Genomic DNA, 19,927 nt, shown 5'->3' on the forward strand with positions numbered 1-19,927 from the left:
CTGGCGTTGGAATACCTGGGGTCAAACACTTCAGGAAGACCTTAAGATTATTAATATCCTTTGGGACAATGCCAAAAATGCTGCAAATGATTGAAACCGCTGGAAAACACTTGCTGCCCAATGTGCTTTGCACAGGACCTGATGATGAAGAAGATGAAAATGATGATGATGATGACCTAGAAGGGATGTGCAATATTTTGATAACAGACTCAGGAAATGTATGAATACGAAAAAAAGTGCATTTATTGATTGATGGAAGAAAACACGTGACATGATAGCTGTATTCTGATATCTCAGGTGTTGCCACAAAGAAGAGGGGTTCACCTTATACCCCAAAGCACCTGAGGGCAGGACAAGAAGCAATGGATGGAAACTAATCAAGGAGAGAAGCTTGCAGAAGTTGTGAATGCTCCAATGCTGGAGGTTTTTAAGAAGATGTTGGATAACCATTTGTCTGAAATGGTGTAGGGTTTCCTCCCTAAGCAAGGGATTAGATTAGAAGACCTCCAATGTCTCTTCCAACTCTGTTATTCTATTCTATTCTATTCTATTCTATTCTATTCTATTCTATTCTATTCTATTCTATTCTATTCCATTCCATTCCATTCTTCTGCATTCCAATAATTCTATTCTATTCTATTCTAACAAAAAATAAACAAACAAACAACAGTTTAGCCCAAACATTACATTCATCTTCAAATCCCTGAATTAAGTCTCTTGGTGATGAGATTTGCACCCTACTTTCTAAAGAAGGATATTTCTGACAAGCATCCTGTGCTATTTTTGAAACAGGTTTCAACTCCCGCTATGTGTTCTTGGACAATGGTTCATTTCTGTTAATGCACTTGAGAAAAATAAATATATCAGGCCCTGGTGACTGAATGTATTATTCATAGTGCCATACTTAGTCATAAAATTCACAGGCTGATGATTATGTGTAAAGTGAATGAATCATACGGTTAAATATTTTCAAGTGACTTTAGGAACATTAGATGTAATCAATAATACACTGAAGAAGGGGGTGCTATTACCATGCTATTCTTCAGGCTTGTAGTAGGTTGGCTAGCCCATGGAGGGCACATTGGTGACCCCAAGAATCCCTGGGATTCTTTTCATGAATAAACCCCAAAGGTCCTTTTTCAATTGTTCTAAATTTCTTCTTAGTTCTAGGTTGCTTCTCTCCTTCTATCCATTGCTTCTTGTCCTGCCCTGAAGTGCTTTGGAGAATAGCTTGACTCCCTCTTCTTTGTGGCAGCCCCTGAGTTATGCTATCATGTCAGAGGTGTATCCAATCATATTATTCTACTTATAAGTGCAATTTCACCGGTAAATCGATAAAATGGTGAACATGTTCCACCTCCCCTTTCTTCTGCAGTCATTCTGAGCATGTGACTCATCTAACAACTGCATTCATTCACTTAGCAACTGTGGCAAGAGAAGTTGTAAAATGGGACAAAACTCATTAAACAAGTGTTTCCATTAGCAACAGAAAATCTTGGGCTCAGTTGCAGTCATAAATCGAAGACTACATATACAGGAGAAAAATTAGATGGTATTCATCCTTGTCTTTTTCCTCCCAAGAATTCTCTTAAGGAGGAAAGGGGAAAACATATCTCCCTTACTCATTTATATTTGAGATTTAGAGCATGTGGGACACAGGTGGTATTCACCAGGTTCTGACCAGTTCTGGAGAACTGGTACTGGAAATTTTGAGTAGTGTGTAAATATCACCTCTGACTGGTCCCACCCCCATCTATTCTCTGCCTCCCAAGTCCCAGATGATCGGGAGGAAATAGGGATTTTGCAATATCCTTCCCCTGCTATGCCCACCAAGCCACACCCACCGAGCCACGCTCACAGAACTGCTAGCAAAACCAAATTGAATCCCACCACTGATGTGAGATGCAGCCACGGAAAACTGGTTGGGGAAGAGAAGGCTGAATCTGTATTTCAGCTTTGTTTGCCTAGGATTGGGACCTAAGAGTTCACACCAAAGGAGATTTGCAGCCATGTAAATAAAAGTTATGGCTAAGCCCTTGGTTTCCACTGAAAGTCGCATCCAGCCAATTTCTCCCCCACCTCCCCTCGCAAAGGAACATAAAACCTAAGCGTGAATTCAGGAAAGCAGAAGAACTACATTGTTGGATTCCACAGTGAATGCAAGCTCTGGCATTGCTCCAAAGCCCGGAAAATATTTATTATTTAGCTTCCCTCTTTTAAAAATAATTAATCTACAGTTACATCTGCTGTAATTATAACAGAGATCCTGGCAGAATACATTCGGTGGTGTTAACCATTGATAGAGTTGTAAACAGAAGCAGCTGGACTGGAATTTCTTCAAGGAAATATTTACATGCCAACAGTTTATCAAACTGAAAGTCGGCCGATAAATCCACACATGGGTTATTCTGTTAAGGAGAGGACTAGCAATGTTTCAGAGGCTGTTTTTCTAAAGAGCCTTGGGCTCCTCCAGCTGTAAAAAGGGGAAAAAACACAAGAAAAAAAGCCCAAGGTCTTCTCTTGTGTCTTTGTCCAAAAGGAGGATTAGCAATGGTTAATTACCTAATGGTTTAAGTCAGGGGGGTCCTCAAACTTTTTAAACAGGGGGCCAATTCATGATCCCTCAGATTGTTGGAGCGGGGGCGGACTGGCCGGGTGAGTGTGGCTAGGTGGTCATGTGACTGGGTAGGCCTGGCCAATTTAGCAGTCCATTTTGTCTTTGTCCTTGCTCTATGTGCCCCTCCCCTGAATCATATGGCTGCAAAAAACATCCTGAAAGGCTGTTTTTAAAGCATTTTTAAAGACTTTTAAAGCACTGCTTTACAAAGGTGGCAGCAGAGCTGTTTTTCAAGCTAGCAGAAGCCCTCTCCACTCACCCACCGGCCCAGATCACATGGCTGCATTGTCGAGATCACCCCTCAATCAGCTGGTCCTCCCCAGCACCCTTTGGCCTTACCTTCAGCAGAAGTGGTGTGATCAGAAGGGCAGCTCAACCGGTGAAATAACTAATCAGCTGGAGTAGATGCTCGCTCGAAGATAACGCCGATGGTGAGAGTCGGGGCGACAGGCAGGGCTGGATCCCATGGGCCAGATACTTTGCATTGGCGGGCCGTATGTGGCCCGTGGGCTGTAGTTTGAGGATCGATGGTTTAAGTAGTGTGCTGAATGTGAAGCAAGACTACAGGCAGATTGGAGAGGTGGAAAAATATCAGTGCATCCAACTATAATGGTTTGGAAATGGGCGAACTGTGATTTCTTCAATAACCTACAATCTAACACTGGCCCATGCAGTTAGTCCTCAATAACTGAGACCAGTATTAGAGTCATATGATTGAGGGTCATAACTTGAGGCATCAGGTAATCAAATTAAACTTATGACTGTTTCATGATCCTGTGACTGTGGGGTTTCAGTACCCAGTGTAACTTGAAAATGTGCCATTAAATAACTCTGAGGAGGTCTGTCATCACTTCGAATGGTCATTAAGCAAACCAGTCATAAGCTGAGGAATACCTTTATTCATCTCGGAACTAGAATTGTATTGCTCAAGGGTCATCATATTTCTTACAGTATAGATTCTCTCTCTCTTTCTATCCCCCCCCCCTCTCTCTCTTTGTCTCTCCCTCCCTCTCTCTCTCTCTGGCTCTCTCCATGTCTGTGTGGTATCTGCATGTTATGAACTATTGAGAGGTGATAATGGAAGAACCAGAGATGAGTTTTGGGAGAAAAATCTTGCAATATTTTTTTAATGAATGCAATCCAGAAATAATATTTTGATGGATTGTGTGCTTGAATGAATAGTAGAAGCCAGACAAAAGTACAGAAAATGATTGAGACTTTTGAAGGCCTACGAATGAATGTAAATAGATTATCTGCTTAGAAACATTTATTAGATATTTGTCTGATTGATCACCGACCTTGAGGTACAGAATAATCTCCATTATATATGTTTGTTTCTCTCTCTCAGTGTATGTGTGTGTGTGTGCGTGTGTGTGTATCACTCCAGCAATGAATGAGTTTTTCAATAGTCTATTGAATTTTCACACAAATAGTTGTCACACTGTCACACACAATGTCACACACATTGTCCACTGGATTCCATAAATTGAAGTTCTGCCTCCTGCCATTGGTTCTAGGACAGACAAATTGTGTATCGGGCAAATGTGAGATAAGCTTATAGGCTTCAGGGAGAGGCTACATGGGGCCAAGATGATCTGATGTGCATCTTCCAGATAAAGAGACTTTGCTGCGTGCCTCAAAAGATACTGCAATATTTTCAGGGAGGGCTTATTTTTTGGGGAGGGCTTATTTTAGTGCATGTGCTCAAAAGCCCGATTGGGCTTATTATCTGGGGAGGCCTTGTTTTCAGGGAAATAGGGTACTTCGTATTGCAGAAATGTCTTCCAAGGTCTTGTTCAAAAAAAAAAAAACAGCCTATTGCCATGGTGAGAATTAGAAGCAGTGCAAAACAAAAAAGACATTCACTCTTACACTGGAAACCTTTGCTTTGGTAAGCAAGCATTAAGTGAGATCTCTGCCTGTATCTTTGTTAAAGAAAGACGCAACCTTAATGGAGAATGTATATTCTTTCCTCTTTCTGGGATGTATCACCATAGCAGCAATTCATTGTAAGATAAAAATAGGGTTAGTTTATAGGATAACTTAGCTTGTCTTACCTCCAGAACTTCAGGGTGAAGGTCATATCAGGATCTTCTTGATAGCCAGATACTTAAACTTAGAGAACCTACCACAAAATTCCAGGCTTAGAAACAAGCCAACTCTCCAATAAATGTTTTCTACCATCTTTTGACACACACACACATGAAATAAGCACTTAGTCTTATTTTCAGGGAGGTCTTAATATTTTTGAGGTCCAGGAGGCAGCGAGCGTGCTCACCCCATGGCTGCTGCTGTGTTGCAGTATTTTCGGGGATGGCTTATTTTCAGGGGAGGGCTTATTTTAGCACATGCGCTCAAAAGCTGGATTGGGCTTATTATCCAGTCAGGTCTTATTTTCAGGGAAATAGGGTACTTATGAAGAGAGATAAGCAACAATTAAATCTATTTTAAGTTCAATATGGGCTGTACAGAAGAAGGAAGGCATTAAAAATAATATTTGGTCAAAGCTGGCCTGGGGGAAAAAATGAGAGGAAATTACAAGCAATGGGAGGCAGTAGTTCTATGTGGAATTTTCCTCAGGCCCAGAATGCAGAGCTGACAGCATAAATTAATACCTAAGAACAATCTGATTAATTCAGCAATCAGTTGGATGGGCCAAATGTTTGTTGATACTAATAAAGCAAGCTCACCAATGATTTACACAATTAATTTCCAATGAAAGTTTAAATGAAGTTCTGTCACTTTGGATTAGAGAAGAAAGCTCTTTATGTATCATATGTTTACAGGAACAAATCACACAAATGTGAATTCTAACCTCAGCCCACTCTCCTATCCAAAAGATAACATATTAGAATTATTTGCACATTCTGAAAATGTTCCTTTCCACCCTCAGATTCTTAATTCTCTCTCTCTCTCTCTCTCTCTCTCTCTCTCTCTCTCTCTCTCTCTCTCTCTCTCTCTCTCTCTCTCTCTCTCTCTCTCTCTCTCTCTCTCTCTCTCTCTCTCTCTCTCTCTCTCTCTCTCTGTGTGTGTGTGTGTGTAATTTTCTTCAGGCCTAGAATGCAGAGCTGACAGCATAAATTAATACCTAAGAACAATCTGATTAATTCAGTACAACCCCTGGTATGCCCAAATATGGGAGGGAGCTCACTACCGGGGGTTGTAACACAAATACATACCTATTTCCCTGGCTTAGCTGATAAGGAGGAGAGCCTGTGGCTCAGTGTCTAATACAACTGCCTAATATGTAAGACAGCCCTGGTTCGAATCCCAGTAAGGGTATGGCTAGCTGATGAGAGCTAAATAACTTGAAATAGATCTATTCTGTTATGATACAGCCTGTTTTGCCTTAAAAAAGCTTCTATTGTGCTGCCGTAAAATGGCTTCTACTGTGCAGCAAATGGAGTTGCATGGTAACAGCTTCACAGTACTCCACAAGGGGGCTCCCTCTGGTAAGGGGGAAAATCTAACATAAGAAATTATGTTTGGTCTGGAAATTCCCCCCCTTTAAATGAATACCCGCGCAATGTCGGATTATTGACTCGTTGACTATAAATTAAGCAGAAGCTGGTAATTTATCTACAGGAATGTTTAGCAGCGTCAACAAAGGCAGATTTCAATACTAGCCTACATGCCACATCTTTGCTTGGTCCTTCTCTGCAGTTCAGGTAAATTGTTATATTTCAGATGTTTCTATTTAAAGATATGACTGGCCAACTTGATTCTAAAGTGGCAAGATTTGGCCTGCTCTCTTTCTGTTGCAGTCCAGGCCAAACAAAATGGCTCACATTTCATATCTAAAACTCTTGAATCTTTCAGGTTGTAAGATCAATGGAACAGGGATCTCCATCACACCTGAGTAAGAAGCTAGTTTTGTGTCTGGAGAATAGAATATGTTCCAGAGAGCACATTGTACTCTCTCTCTCTCTCCCCCCCGTCTCTCCCTCCCTCCCTCCCTCCCTCCCTCCCTCCCTCTCTCTCTCTCTCATCACTGCCTAGACTCCCATCGGTTGCCCCTTGTAGTTTAATAATGAGGCAAGATTGGGACGAAGACGAATCTATCAGTGGTACATGGAATCACAGAAACTCTTTCAGTAGAACAAGTCTCATTTTATTCTATTTCTACACAGGTATTACTGAGCCAATTCTGTTGTGATTTATTGGCTGCATCATACAATTTGGCCATCTCCCCAAAATTACGTAGTGCCTTGCAGACACATTCAACTGACCAATAATGTACCAAAATAAAAGAATAAGGACAGATTTTACATCCTTGCAATTCCAGCAGGTCAATACCTCAAGTCACTATTTGAAAAAAATAGCTCTTGACTTTCAGTCAAGCCTCATAGTAACCTTTGATTTGCTTTTAGAAGTTCATAGTTGTTTATAAATCTGGGTTTTTACTTATTAGCCCGAAGAAATTTTTGTGTGTAACAGGATTGTGCTTTCCTTAAGTATGGCTTTGTTAGTTTATCTCTTCAGTAGCATCAAATATACAGTAGTAATTTAGCTTTAGTTACTGAAGTCAACAGTAGTCTTTAACATAACTAAAAACAGATATAATAATACCATATGGTTAGGATTATGGTTGGAAATGAATTCTTTGATTTCTGAGTGTAGAAATAAGTCTGATATGAAAATAAGAATGGTTACAATTTCTATACAATGCATAATAGGGAATAAATAAATAAAACAGTGCAAAATTGGGTCTTTGTATGCACAACCTGTAGTTAGCTGTGAGTTGTTGATGAACATAAAGGAAAATTGGAAATATATGGCATGGTGCCATGAATTTATCTCCATGGTAAATTTCGCTAGCAGAACACTGCAGCATGGTGACTAATGACAGGAACTCATTTAATCTGGTTTGTTGTTACCCAAAAGATTAAAGAGCAAGTATGTTAACTGTACAATCTACCATCTTTCCCCATTTCCAAAAATAGAGCATAAAATATTTGTGATAGACATGGTAACAATGTATTTTCCTAACCGGGTAAAATATCCAACCCAGCACATGCAGACTGAGTTTGACAAAATAAATGAGTACTCTATTACTTTATTGTCATCAATTGTCTCTCTTATGGTGCTAGAATATTCACATATGTTCACAAGAGCTGCTGTGGTGCAGTCGTTAGAATGCAGTAATTCAGGCTACTTCTGCAGCCTGCCGGTTGCCTGCAATTTGGCAGTTCAAATCTCACCAGGCTCAAGGTTGTCTCAGCCTTCCAGTCTTCCGAGGTCAGTAAAATGAGGACCGCAGATTGTTGGGGGCAATATGCTGACTCTGTAAACCGCTTAGAGAGGGCTGTAAAAGCACTGTGAAGCAGTATATACAGTGCTATTGTTATACAGTGGTACCTTGGTACTCAGTTGCTTTGAACTCATCAAATTTGGTACCCAATGCATTTTGATGTGAAAAGTTTGTCTCGGTACTCATTGTTTGGTACTCAATGCATAATCTAGAACCTGTCAGTGTCAGCTACCTTGTGACTCCCTACATTATTCCTTATGGGGGAAAAATTGTTTGGTACTTATCATTTTTGGTATTCATGGTGCCTCCTGAAACCAATTAATAATTAGTACCAGGGTACTATTTTAGCTACTTGTTTATATGCAATGCTGTCAGTAGATAAGCCATCAATTATAGGCGCAAAAGTGAACACTGTCATAAAAGTGTTTGTCAGAGAATTGAGGCAACCAAATTTTATTGATTTATTTTCTTTATTAAAAAAAAGACCCCTATTCTTTGAAAGTGAAACAAAAGAAAAATCTTCTGAGCAAGATTTATCTAATTCGCTGAGCCCGTATTTTAATCCTGCAGTTAAAATTCCTTTTTTTTTAATGTTTAAGCAGTGAAGCTATGCAACAAGATGTTAAAAGTTTCTAAGCATCTTGCTGGAAGTGAGAAGGAAGCCTGCAAACCCCAGGAAGTGACTTTGCAGCAAGAAATCTCCCAACTGTTGTAGTTTATGGAAATAACATATTTTCTTCCATCAGTGTGTTCACTTTACATTATTCAGCACAAAGCTTTGTAAAATAAGAATCCTGGGAATATCACAATATAAAGGAGGGAAAAGGTACAAATAACAGCTTCATAAACCAAGAAATGAACATAAATAAATCATGCAGATGGGCCAGTTTGCTTAGCTGGCAAGAAACAAAATACAGAAAATCTGCTTGTTAAACAATAACCACAGAATGTGCTTTTATGATGTTTTTTTTCCCTTCTTCCTTTCTTCACCACGGTAATTCATATTAGAGAGCTTGAAGCGGTTGCATGTTAAATGAAATCATTCAGCTTTGTTCTGCTTGTATTGCAAACAGCTGACTTATGTTGTTTTAAGATGCCTCCCATTAGAAACCAAATATCCCTCCAATGTTACACATCTCACCAAATTTAACAAATATGAACTGTAAATAAAGTCACAGGCAAATTTCAGACAGTTTTATTAGCAGATTGTTGAAAAGGAGGAGGAGGAGGAGGAGAAAAAAAAGAGAGGAAAATTAAATACAATAGCAGGAAACGTGGTTCTGAACATGAAACCAAGCTCAGATTAACTAGACTACGATAGAAAAATTATCCAATTCTTGCAATATGATGTAAAAACAGATTTTTTTTGTACAGATTTTGTACAACAAAATTCATAATAACTTTTTTTTCTCATTTTTAGAAAACTTTAAATATATAGATAAAAATAGACAATTTTCATAGGTCCTACATGAAGATGAGAATGTTCTGTTTCAAAGGGTTGCATAGAACGCAGAAAAGGTGATTATAATATAGAACAACTAGAACATTTAATATCTTTAAGAGTACAAAAAGCATTTAAACAATAACATGAACACAACATTTCTTCATATTCTAGGCAAAAGGAAAAAAAGGAAGAAAAGAAAAGAAAAAAGAAAGGTCTTGGGTAACTAAAGGTTGAAGAAACCCAAATTCATCTTACAGTAGCACTTCATGAACTGTAATATTTACACGTGGTTTAACAAGATATACGTCTTCTCTTCATTTAGCATTTCCATTGACTTATGTACCAAAGCAAACAATGATTAATACCCATGGTATCTCTAAAGAATACACTGTAAAAATGATCACGCCGACTTATGGGTGGTTTTTATTTTTATTTTTTTGCCAAGACGAGAGGAATGGTAGATACTGGAACCACTGTTTTGTTAGTGATGTGAATAACCAAACCCCTCCCCTCATATAGAACTAGCCATTTGCCACAAAAGTTCATCAAATGATAACTGTTAACCCTTTAAAGACTGCACAACTTTCTTTCAAAAGAAAACAAATATTTAAGATTTTCTTAACTGTTTATGATTCTTTTTTTTTTAAAAAAAACAACAACAGCTTTCTTTTGTTTGTTTTTTCAACAATACCTTTTTTTAAAGACGTAAAATGAAGGTGTGGTCTCGGTGCATGCCAAAAGGAACAAAAATCCAGATTGAGAAAGCCTCTTAAAAATTGGTCTTACCCGACTAGGTTTTTAAATTTGGACACTCTATAGGTCATCCAGAGGAGTAAGCACTGAACGTTCCCAATTATGAATTCGTAGAAAACACGTTTTCTGCGTAAAACATTAGAGAGCCCGAAAGCCTGGAACATCCTTCCAAGTGGTCTTTAAAGGGGTAACTTGGAGAAGTCGGACGAGTCAAGAAGAAAGTTTCAGATGTACAAAACACTCAAGTTTCAACTCGCTTCCAGTTATGAGCACAAAGGTGAAAAACAGGAGACCGTTTTTTTTATAAAGACAATAAAAATAACACAGAACCGCCTACAATGGTGGGTCAAAAGGACAAAAGACTGAAGTTCATCACTTCGTTCTACGTGGTATTGGACTGATACATCAAATGTCTTTACAGCCTTGGCGACAATTTTTTTCTCCCCAGCAAGGTTGAAGTAATATGACATTAATATAGAAAAATATTTCGGGGGAGTTGACTTGATTTGGGGCCACAACCCACTCCGAAAAGTGGCCCCTTTTTTTCAGCATATACATATAAAGTTGGTCACCCCTCCCAGACGGTTAAGATTCCCTTCATTAACACTGTGACTTCAAGACAAATATTTACATGCCTGCATGCGTTAAAATTAGAAAGATGGTGTTTGGACCGACAGGGTGACGAAACATATTCTCTAAAATTGTTGTTTTCCTAAAATCTAGTATACTACTGCATACATAATATTTTCTGCGAGTGGTTTTTGTGGTTATATACTGTACACCTGAACAGTTTCAGAAATGAGGAACAACTTGTCATTCCTCTTATACTGACAGTTTAACATGAGGAATTATAAGCAGTCGTCTTCTTCTTCTTCTTCTTCTTCTTCTTCTTCTTCTTCTTCTTCTTCTTCTTCTTCTTCTTCTTCTTCTTCTTCTTCTTCTTCTTCTTCTTCTTCTTCTTCTTCTTGCGATTACTGCAAATGCTGTTCAAACTCTGTACTTCTTTTGCTGAGATAAACCCGATTTAAATTCTGTAAGGTACACCTTGGTCTCTTGCAAAGGCCGTGTGAAAAAAAAAAATCCAATTCCCAGAATTTGAAAAAAAAAGAAACAAAGAAGAAAGTGATATATAACATTTTGTTTTGTGTACTCCTAACCTCAGTTTTTGTTTTAGGAATCTTCTGATGCCCGTTTGAGAAATATTCATTCTTTTCTACCATCTTGCTGGTTTGGCATAAGAGTGCTTAAGATGAGAAGTGGAAGATTTCCTTGATGTGCCTAAAAGATTCAGAAGAGAATAATAGTTCTTATTCCATTGAAATGGGAATACATAGATTTGCTCTGGAATCTCAGTACAGATTTCCTGGTAGCTACTAGAAAGCTACACCAGTTTGTAGAAATGTCTTCTGTAACACAGGATGGAGCTTGGACAATGCAATGAGGATGCTCCCATCAAACGCTTAAGATCTCCGCCCATGGCTACGTGAAGTGATAAAAAGTTTTCTGCAAAGCACCTTCCTCGCTTTTTTTATTTTTTGCAGAACTTCTGAAAACACTGGATGTTTTACTGCAGAGTCCTCTGGATTGGTAATACACATTGTTCCAACTGGACGAACTCAGTACATAACAGTAGTTTTCAGATAAAGTCTTCCATCTGAAATAGGCACAAGAAAGACATTAGCAAACTCTCTTCCACAATAAACATCCCCATAGTGTGTTTCATCTTATAGGAAAAAAATTGCATTTCTTCTCTATTAAGAATATTCAAGTGTCATTCATTATGTAAACTTTAACTTCTCTGGATGGATGGCTACTCCATACAAGAAGTCCTTACTTAATGGTTGGTCACTTAGGGACTATTAGATCAGGGGGGGTCAAACTGGATTTCTTTGAGGATCGGATGAGCATTGTAGTTCTCCTCTGTGGGCCAGCCAGTAGGTAGGTGGAGACAGGATGGATGTTGGCCAAAATGGGCCATGTGGGAGCTGTACATGGCCCCCTCTGTGCCCTGTTTTGGCTGGCAAAGTGCTGCAGGAGGCCACCCAGGTTGAAAACGGACCACATTTGCCCCCTGTGCCTCATTTTGGCTGCCAGAGGCACCAGGGGGTGCTCCTTTGCTATTTCCAGGCCGGCCCCGTGGGCCAGATTTAATCACCCCATGGGCCGGATCCAGCTCACAGGCCGGATTGGAAAAATCTTCAGGATGTGGAGACTGATAGGTACCCACAAAAATGATGCTTATTTAAGAAATATTTCATAGATCTCTAAATTAGTAGTTCGAAAGAATTTCTCCTGATCGTGATGCTTCTATAATGAGGAAAAACATGAAATCAGTTCACCCAACCTATTGTCAAACCTTTGTGGAAACTCATGTATAAATCGCATAAAATAGTCAAAAATCACACAAAAGAGTCAAAAAGAGGTCTGTGAAAATAACTACAGACCCCTCACATCCTGGACATAAATTGTTTTAACTTCTACCCTCAAAATGATGCTGTAGGGCACTGCACACCAGAAAAACTAGACCCAAGGAGAGTTCCCCCCCCCAAATGTCATCACTCTGCTAAACGAATAAATTCCCACAACACTGTCAAACTATTTACTAAGACTGTATTACTATTCTTCTTCTCATCCTTCCTAGTACCTAACTCTTCCCACTTATGTTGCTTGTATCTTTACAATTTATATTGTTTTATTTGTTCCCTAGTATGATTTGATTGCTTATAGGTAACCTATGCCTTTCATTAAGTTCTATCTTATGATTCTTGATGGATGTATTCTATTTTATTTTCCTTTATGTATACGGAGAGCATATGCACCAAAGACAAATTCCTTGGCCAATTAGGAATTCTATTCTGTTCTGTTCTGTTCTGTTCTGTTCTGTTCTGTTCTGTTCTATTCTATTCTATTCTATTCTATTCTATTCTATTCTATAAAACCATGTCAGTCAGAGGCTTCAAATTCCACCTGTTTGGTTGGAGTCAGCAGGCATTTAAATCAAATGAGTTCAACAAAGAAAAGCCACTACACATTCACAATGTGGACTCAAATATAAATATTTTGGAAGACTTTAAGAGAAGGGCACCTTATGTGCTCCTGGAAAGAGAAATGCTAAATATACCAAAATAACTTTCTGATTGCAAATCACATCTGGCCGACAATACCGGAGTGAATAAAAAGGCTGGTGGTGGGAAGCAGGTGTTTCCCACCCCAAAAATAACTCTTTGCCTCAAAGACCTGGGGGAAAGGTTAGAATTCTTTCCTCTGAAAGTCTAATTTCATAAAATCACCAGCTCTGATGGCTTTGGGTTAATGGAATAATACAATCATGCGATGACTCCATCTACTCCAGAATCTACCATATTTTTTTCCGAGTATAAGACACTGCTTAGTTTTTGGGGAGGAAAATAGGAAAACATTTTTGTCTACTAGGTATTTATCTGGCTTGTGTCCTTCAGCACAGCTTCAGCACATTAGTTTGCTAGTTGTGAGCGAGCATGCATGCCCAGCTCTTCTGGGTTGCCATTTTGGGCTCAGTGCCTTACGTTTTCAGCCTCCAAAAGCTCTGATCACTGCCCGGAAATGTAACCCACAGAGGTGGCGATTGGCGGCGATGTGCTGTGGTGATCCCAGCAGCCTTGGACAGCTCTCAAATGGAGGATTTCTAGATTGAAATGCAAGGTGTGGAGCCCAAAACCTCAAGCCATTGTCTGTGGCAATCTCTGCAGTCAGGAAGAGGACGCACAGAGGCCGAAGGGTGGGAGCTGGAGGGAAGGGCAGGGCTACATTTGGAGTATAAGACACACCCAAATTTTCAGCCTCTTTTTTTTGGGGGGGGGGAGTACATTTTACGGTATGAAAAATACAGTACTTTCAGAACACCAGAGCGGGTTTTTCCTCACAAAAAGCAGCAAAGTTCTTTGTGAGCTGGAGTCATCCCTGCTTCTTCAGCCAGCAAAGTAGGGAGGATGCATACAGGTTTCCTTCTGATGAGGAAGGAAAGCTGTATTACACTTTCCCTTATTTCTGAATATACTTTTTCCACCTTCTTGATTCTTGAAGCAGGCCCTCGAACTGAAAGGTATAAAAACAGACCTGGGTATTTTACAGCCCCTGGACCACATCTGGCTCTCTGGATTTCAAGTTTTGAATCAAGGCTAAGACCAGAAATGGGAGGGCCAGTTATTCCAGAAACAGTATCACATAGGATTCCATATTAAGCTGAACAACCATGAAGGGAAGTTTGGTTCCATCAATTTATTATAGTCTTCCATCATCTTGGTTTGTTGCAGAACAGCCTTCTCTGTCTATTCAAGGATGAATGGATTTTTGGATTCAAGGGTCCCATTGGACTTTGTATGATATCATGGGACACCCTCTGCCAATGAGTGGAGCCAAGTCTCATTTCAGGAGGTGGACTTAGGGGTCTTAAGGAAGAATTAAAAATGCTAAAGAAGCCAAGAGCCTTGAGGCCACCTTTCTCCATTTATAATCTCCACCAAAGGAACAAAGAAAAGGTTCAACGTTGGGCATCTGCCCATTTGTGCCCCAACCCTTCTAGAAGCCACGAGAGTAGGCATCATGGAACATCTGGATGACACTATTTCGTTTTTAATGAGGACTCCAATTGTCGGGGGCAATATGCTGACTCTGTAAACTGCTCAGGGAGGGCCAGGGGTGGGTTCTGGTAGGCATTACTGCCAGTTCACTTGTGTCTGCGCCATGCCCGCTCTTGATGCGTGCTGCAGGTGCATGCACGGTGCCATCATAATTGCTCTACACATGCAGAGAACTGAAAAATGTGATGATAGCGCCTATGGCGCACCCGGGAAACCGGTTCGGGGGCATGGCAGACCTGGGTCTTTGCCAGTTCCAGCAAACCAGGCCACTAAACCAGTACCAGTTTTCCAGCAAGCCGGCCCAGCCTGAACAGAGTAAAATAAATGATTAATTTAATTGTTGATTTTAATCTATTTTTTAAATTTTTATTGTTAATATTAATTGGGTTTGTTTTTGGATACTTTATTTAATTTCCTTTTTAACTTTTGTAGTATGTTTTTTTTAATGCTGTACACCACCCTGAGTCCTTTGGGAGAAGGGCGGCATATAAATCCAACAAACAAACAAACAAACAGAATTGGTCCGAACTGGTAGGAACCCACCACCGGAGAAGGCTATGAAGCACTGTGAAGCGGTATATAAGTCTAAGGGCTATTCCTACTGCTAATCAGTTTTAAAGTTAAAGGAAGGCATTTCCTCTCAGTAGGGAAGGCTGTTGAAAACAGCAGATATTTTGTTTGCTCTGATTTTTATTTTTTTGCAGGCATCTAATGCTACTTGCCATCTTTCATTCAACAGCTGTACGAGGAAGCTCCTAAGCACACAACCCCTTCATCCCGATGTTGATAAAAGCATCTATGATCCAGAGCCCAAGAGTGTTTAGCTTATAGAACTGCTGGGTTTATTTGTTTTAATAAGGCAGGGTGAATGTGAATCGCCATGTAATCCTAACCTCCCATTCAACGCATCACTTTAATAATTGAAGGAAAAGGAACCAGAACAATGAAAGGAGACAAAGGCAAACAAATGGAAAATGATTCATGCATTTTTTTTTTGGGGGGGGGGGGACAAAACAGCATCAGGAAATCCAAATAAGAGGAACATCTTGCAACAGATGGGATACAAACTCTAGCCCTTACAAAAAACATACTACAATGTGGGGTAACTAATTAAGGTTAGAGTCCATTTCTGCCTCCCCCCCATAGATCTCATTAAAGATGCAGATAAAGGAGTACTGGTTTACCACAGAGCCAAAACAATGTGGATGTACTGAAAAAAAAAGTTCTTATCGACAGGAGAGAGTTTAAGATAAAGCTGAAGCATATTTAGAATTATTAAAATGGAAGAGGTCATAACAGGAAAGTAAGTTCTAAACGAAAGTTGTCTTATCAGCTGCCAAGTCTTTTCTCCAGCATTTTAACTCTAGAAGTATACACATCCAAGGCTTACAGGAAAGCCCTACATGAAATCTATGTATCCATCCCATCCCATGGACATCTGTTCTGTTCTGTTCTGTTCTGTTCTGTTCTGCTCTGCTCTGCTCTGCTCTGCTCTGCTTTGCTCTATTCTATTCTAAAACCTGCTTGTAAATATTTCAGTAAAGAATGGTATGAAGGGTCTAAGGAATCCACAGTGAGACATTTTGCTTCTGGAGAGAACTTAATGCAAATAACTCCTTCAAGTATTGACTGGCTGAGAATAAAAGATCACAGTAAGATTATAAGTCAATTGAGATACAGTCCTGATTCCAGCTAAGAGAATATTTGCCTGGGGTTTACTGATTAAATGCATAGGGCTCAGTCTGGGGGGGGGGTGTTAATATTTAAGACCAATTGAAATGATGGATACCGTATGTGATAGAGATAGATAGATAGATAGATAGATAGATAGATAGATAGATAGATAGATAGATAGATAGATAGATAGATAGATAGATAGATAGATACCGTAGGTAGATAGGTAGGTAGGTAGGTAGGCAGGCAGGCAGGCAGGCAGGCAGGCAGGCAGGCAGGCAGGCAGGCAGGCAGGCAGGCAGGCAGGCAGGCAGGCAGGCAGGCAGACAGACAGACAGACAGACAGACAGACAGACAGACAGATAGATGATAGGTAGATGATAGATAGATAGATAGATAGATAGATAGATAGATAGATAGAAGATAGATAGATAGATAGATAGATAGATAGATAGATAGATAGATAGATAGATAGATAGATAGATAGATGATAGATATATAGATGTAGGTAGGTAGGTAGGTAGGTAGGTAGGTAGAAAGGTAGATAGATAGATAGATAGATAGATAGATAGATAGATAGGTAGATAGATAGATAGATAGATAGATAGATAGATAGATAGATAGATAGATAGATGATAGATAGATAGATAGAAAGGTAGGAAGGTAGATAGATAGTTACTTACTTAGTTAGTTAGTTAGTTAGTTAGTTAGTTAGTTAGATAGACAGACAGACAGACAGACAGGAAGGAGAGGGAGAGGGAGGGAGTATGTCTTTCTTTTGAGATCATTGTATAACCTAATACCTCATTGTGTCATCTAATACCAGTTTTTCCAAGTGATAATGATATAGGGATTCAGGATTACCCTCCCCCCATTCGTTCAGCCCAAGAATCTCCAATCACCCCCAAGTGATTGTGCATTATAAAAGAATATTAATCAACACGAGCAACAATGCTTTAAGATGCCTCTTGCAGCTTCAAAAACAACAGCTATAAACATGTATATAGAACAGAGCATCATACATAAATATCACCCAATTAAGATCAAGTGTAGCTCTGCCCATTACTTCAGTACAATGGAACACAGCAAACAAAGGCTGTGACTATGATTACTACCTGAAGGGCTTTCCATGCCCATCATCAGAATTTATAACATGACTGGAATTAACTTATGTCATTACACAGCTTGCCATTTATTTATTACATCTGCAAGTCTAGGAATATGTGTGTTTGTGTGTGTCTGTGTGTCTGTGTGTCTGTGTGTGTGTCTGCTCTGTAATGAGGGGAGGCCGACAAAGAATTCAGCTGAAAGCGAAGAAATGGGTTGGGGTTAGGGTTATTGCATTCAATTTGAGACACACCAAGCTCTCCTAATAAACGGGACAAGTTTACTGTTTCTCAAGACTCAAGGAAGCCTACGATGAAAGGGAGAAAGCCCTCATTTCCCCTCCTTTGAATTGAAGAGAGAGCTTTCCAAAACATCCTCTTTTAAAACCATTTTGCACTCTTGCACTTGGTGTTTGTACGTAAGCAAACTCTCTGATGATGAGGATATTGGATGATAATAATAATAATAATAATGCCAGCAAAATACTCTTTGGAAGAAAGAGGCTAGAGCTTACTGTAAGCAGGGGGTTGGACTAGAAGACCTTCAAGGACCCTTCCATCTCTGTTATTCTAAATTCTAAACATTTGGAAATCCTAAATTAAGTACAATTCTTGCAGCGTTTCATGAAAAAGTTTAGCAATCTCATTTTAGCTTCAATCAGCATCTTTATTTTACCACTTGTAGCCTAACATCTGTAATGAAGGCACTGCCTGATCTACAGATGAAAGGGATACATCAGAAAAGGGGAAAGAATAAATTACTGGTAATCTATGTTTTGTGCTATTCAAACTAAGCCTGAATACCTCAAAGCTTTCGCTGCATTTTTACGTATTGCAAAGCGATATAGCGACAAATACATTTCTCTTAAGTCAAATTCTTCCCTGTGGTTTTGTTAACTTGTTTTGTTTGCTGTTCGTCATAAAGAAAATCTGTCAAAACAGCAAACAGAAAAGTAAAATAACTGTCTTAATTTAAATTATATAATTATATACATTTTCAGTATTCGGGCATATTTTGTTTTGAAGGCGAGTTTCTACTGGAACATATGCTGGCAATTACTCCAGACTGTTTTTCAAAGCTTTTCAAAAGTAAGAACATAATAGGAAAAATGTCTCTTTTATAAATATTAGCTGAAACATTATGTTATTTTTTTTTTCCAGTAAGCAAAAAGATTTCATTGCTACACTGCCATTCTATCAGCGTGTTTTCCCTCTGCAAACACCGCAGGTAAAGTTGGCAAGATGGAAGATTCGCGCTAGCAATTGAAGCTCATTGTGGCCGTGGTGGCGCAGTGGTTATAATGCAGTACTGCAGGCTACTTCTGCCGACTGCCTGCTGCCTACAATGTGGCAGTTCGAATCTCACCAGGCTCAAGGTTGACTCAGCCTCCCATCTTCCCGAGGTCAGTAAAATGAGGACCCAGATTGTTGGGGAAAATACACTGGCTCCATAAACTGCTTAGAGAAGGCTGTAAAGAACTGTGAAGCGGTATATAAGCCTAAGTGTTGTTGCTGTGGTGAAGGAATGAACGTAAGAGAGTGGAAGCATTAAATAGGAGAAAACACTGAGAAATTAAAGGAATACAAAAATGGTTCAAAAGGTTTAGCAATAAATGTTTTTGAGTTGGCCAACATTGTGATCTAATTTTATAGCTACTCAACAGTAAATTCCATTGAGTTTGGTTTCCTTCTCTGCCATCTAAGAATCAGTTAAAGTTACAACTTAACTTTTAATTCCAGTCAGATGCATGAAAAATGCTGGGGAAAATGATGTTTTGCTAGTCATGCTCTATAAAATTAATTGGTAGCCTTGGGACCAATTTTAATAATTTGTAATACTCTTTTCCACATCATCTGTTCATACAGAATTTGTATCTCTGTTAGAGGATGTTTTGACACAAGCCAAGATTCAGTGGTGGGATCTAATGCCTGGAATTTCACTCATTCTACCTAAGTCATTCTTATTTCAACTACGTGCAAGAGAGATGCGACGGTGTTATACTTCTTAATAACTACAGGTAAGTCCTTGACTTACCAGCACAATTGAGCCCAACATTTCAGTTGGTGAGCGAGACATTTGTTATGTGAGTTTTGCCCCATTTTGTGACCTTCCCTGTCACAGTTGTTAAGGGAATCACTGCAGTTGTTAAGTTAGAAACATGGTTGTTAAGTAAAGCTTGCTTCTCCTTGACTTTGCTTGTTCGAAGGTAACAAAATGTGATCATATGATTCCAGGACATTGAAAATGTCATAAATTTGTGTCAGTTGTCAAGCATTCAAATGTTGATCATATGACCATGAGGATGCTGCAATGCTCTCAAGTGTAAAACATAGCCATAAGTCATTTTTTTCAGTGCCGTTGTAACTTCTGAGGCTCACTAAATGAACTGTTGTAACTTGAGAACTACTAGTGTACTTTAAAGGTAAAGGTTCCCCTCACACATATGTGCTAGTCATTCCCGA

At 39.3% G+C, this 19,927-nt stretch overlaps 1 protein-coding gene across 3 annotated transcripts in view; it reads right to left on the reverse strand.

Moving 5' to 3' along the window:
* Positions 1–9,979: 9,979 nt before the first annotated feature.
* DACH1 (dachshund family transcription factor 1) overlaps positions 9,980–19,927 on the reverse strand; it is a 363,503-nt gene continuing 353,555 nt past the window's right edge. For all 3 annotated transcript variants that reach the window (XM_081949432.1, XM_081949431.1, XM_081949430.1), the window contains one exon: positions 9,980–11,719. In XM_081949432.1, coding sequence (XP_081805558.1) covers positions 11,682–11,719 — 38 coding nt within the window. In that variant the 3' untranslated portion in view covers positions 9,980–11,681. The remainder of the gene's footprint in view (positions 11,720–19,927) is intronic.

Source organism: Natrix helvetica (assembly GCF_964273705.1).
Source record: "Natrix helvetica genome assembly, chromosome: 3".
NCBI classification, from domain to species: Eukaryota; Metazoa; Chordata; class Lepidosauria; order Squamata; family Natricidae; genus Natrix; species Natrix helvetica.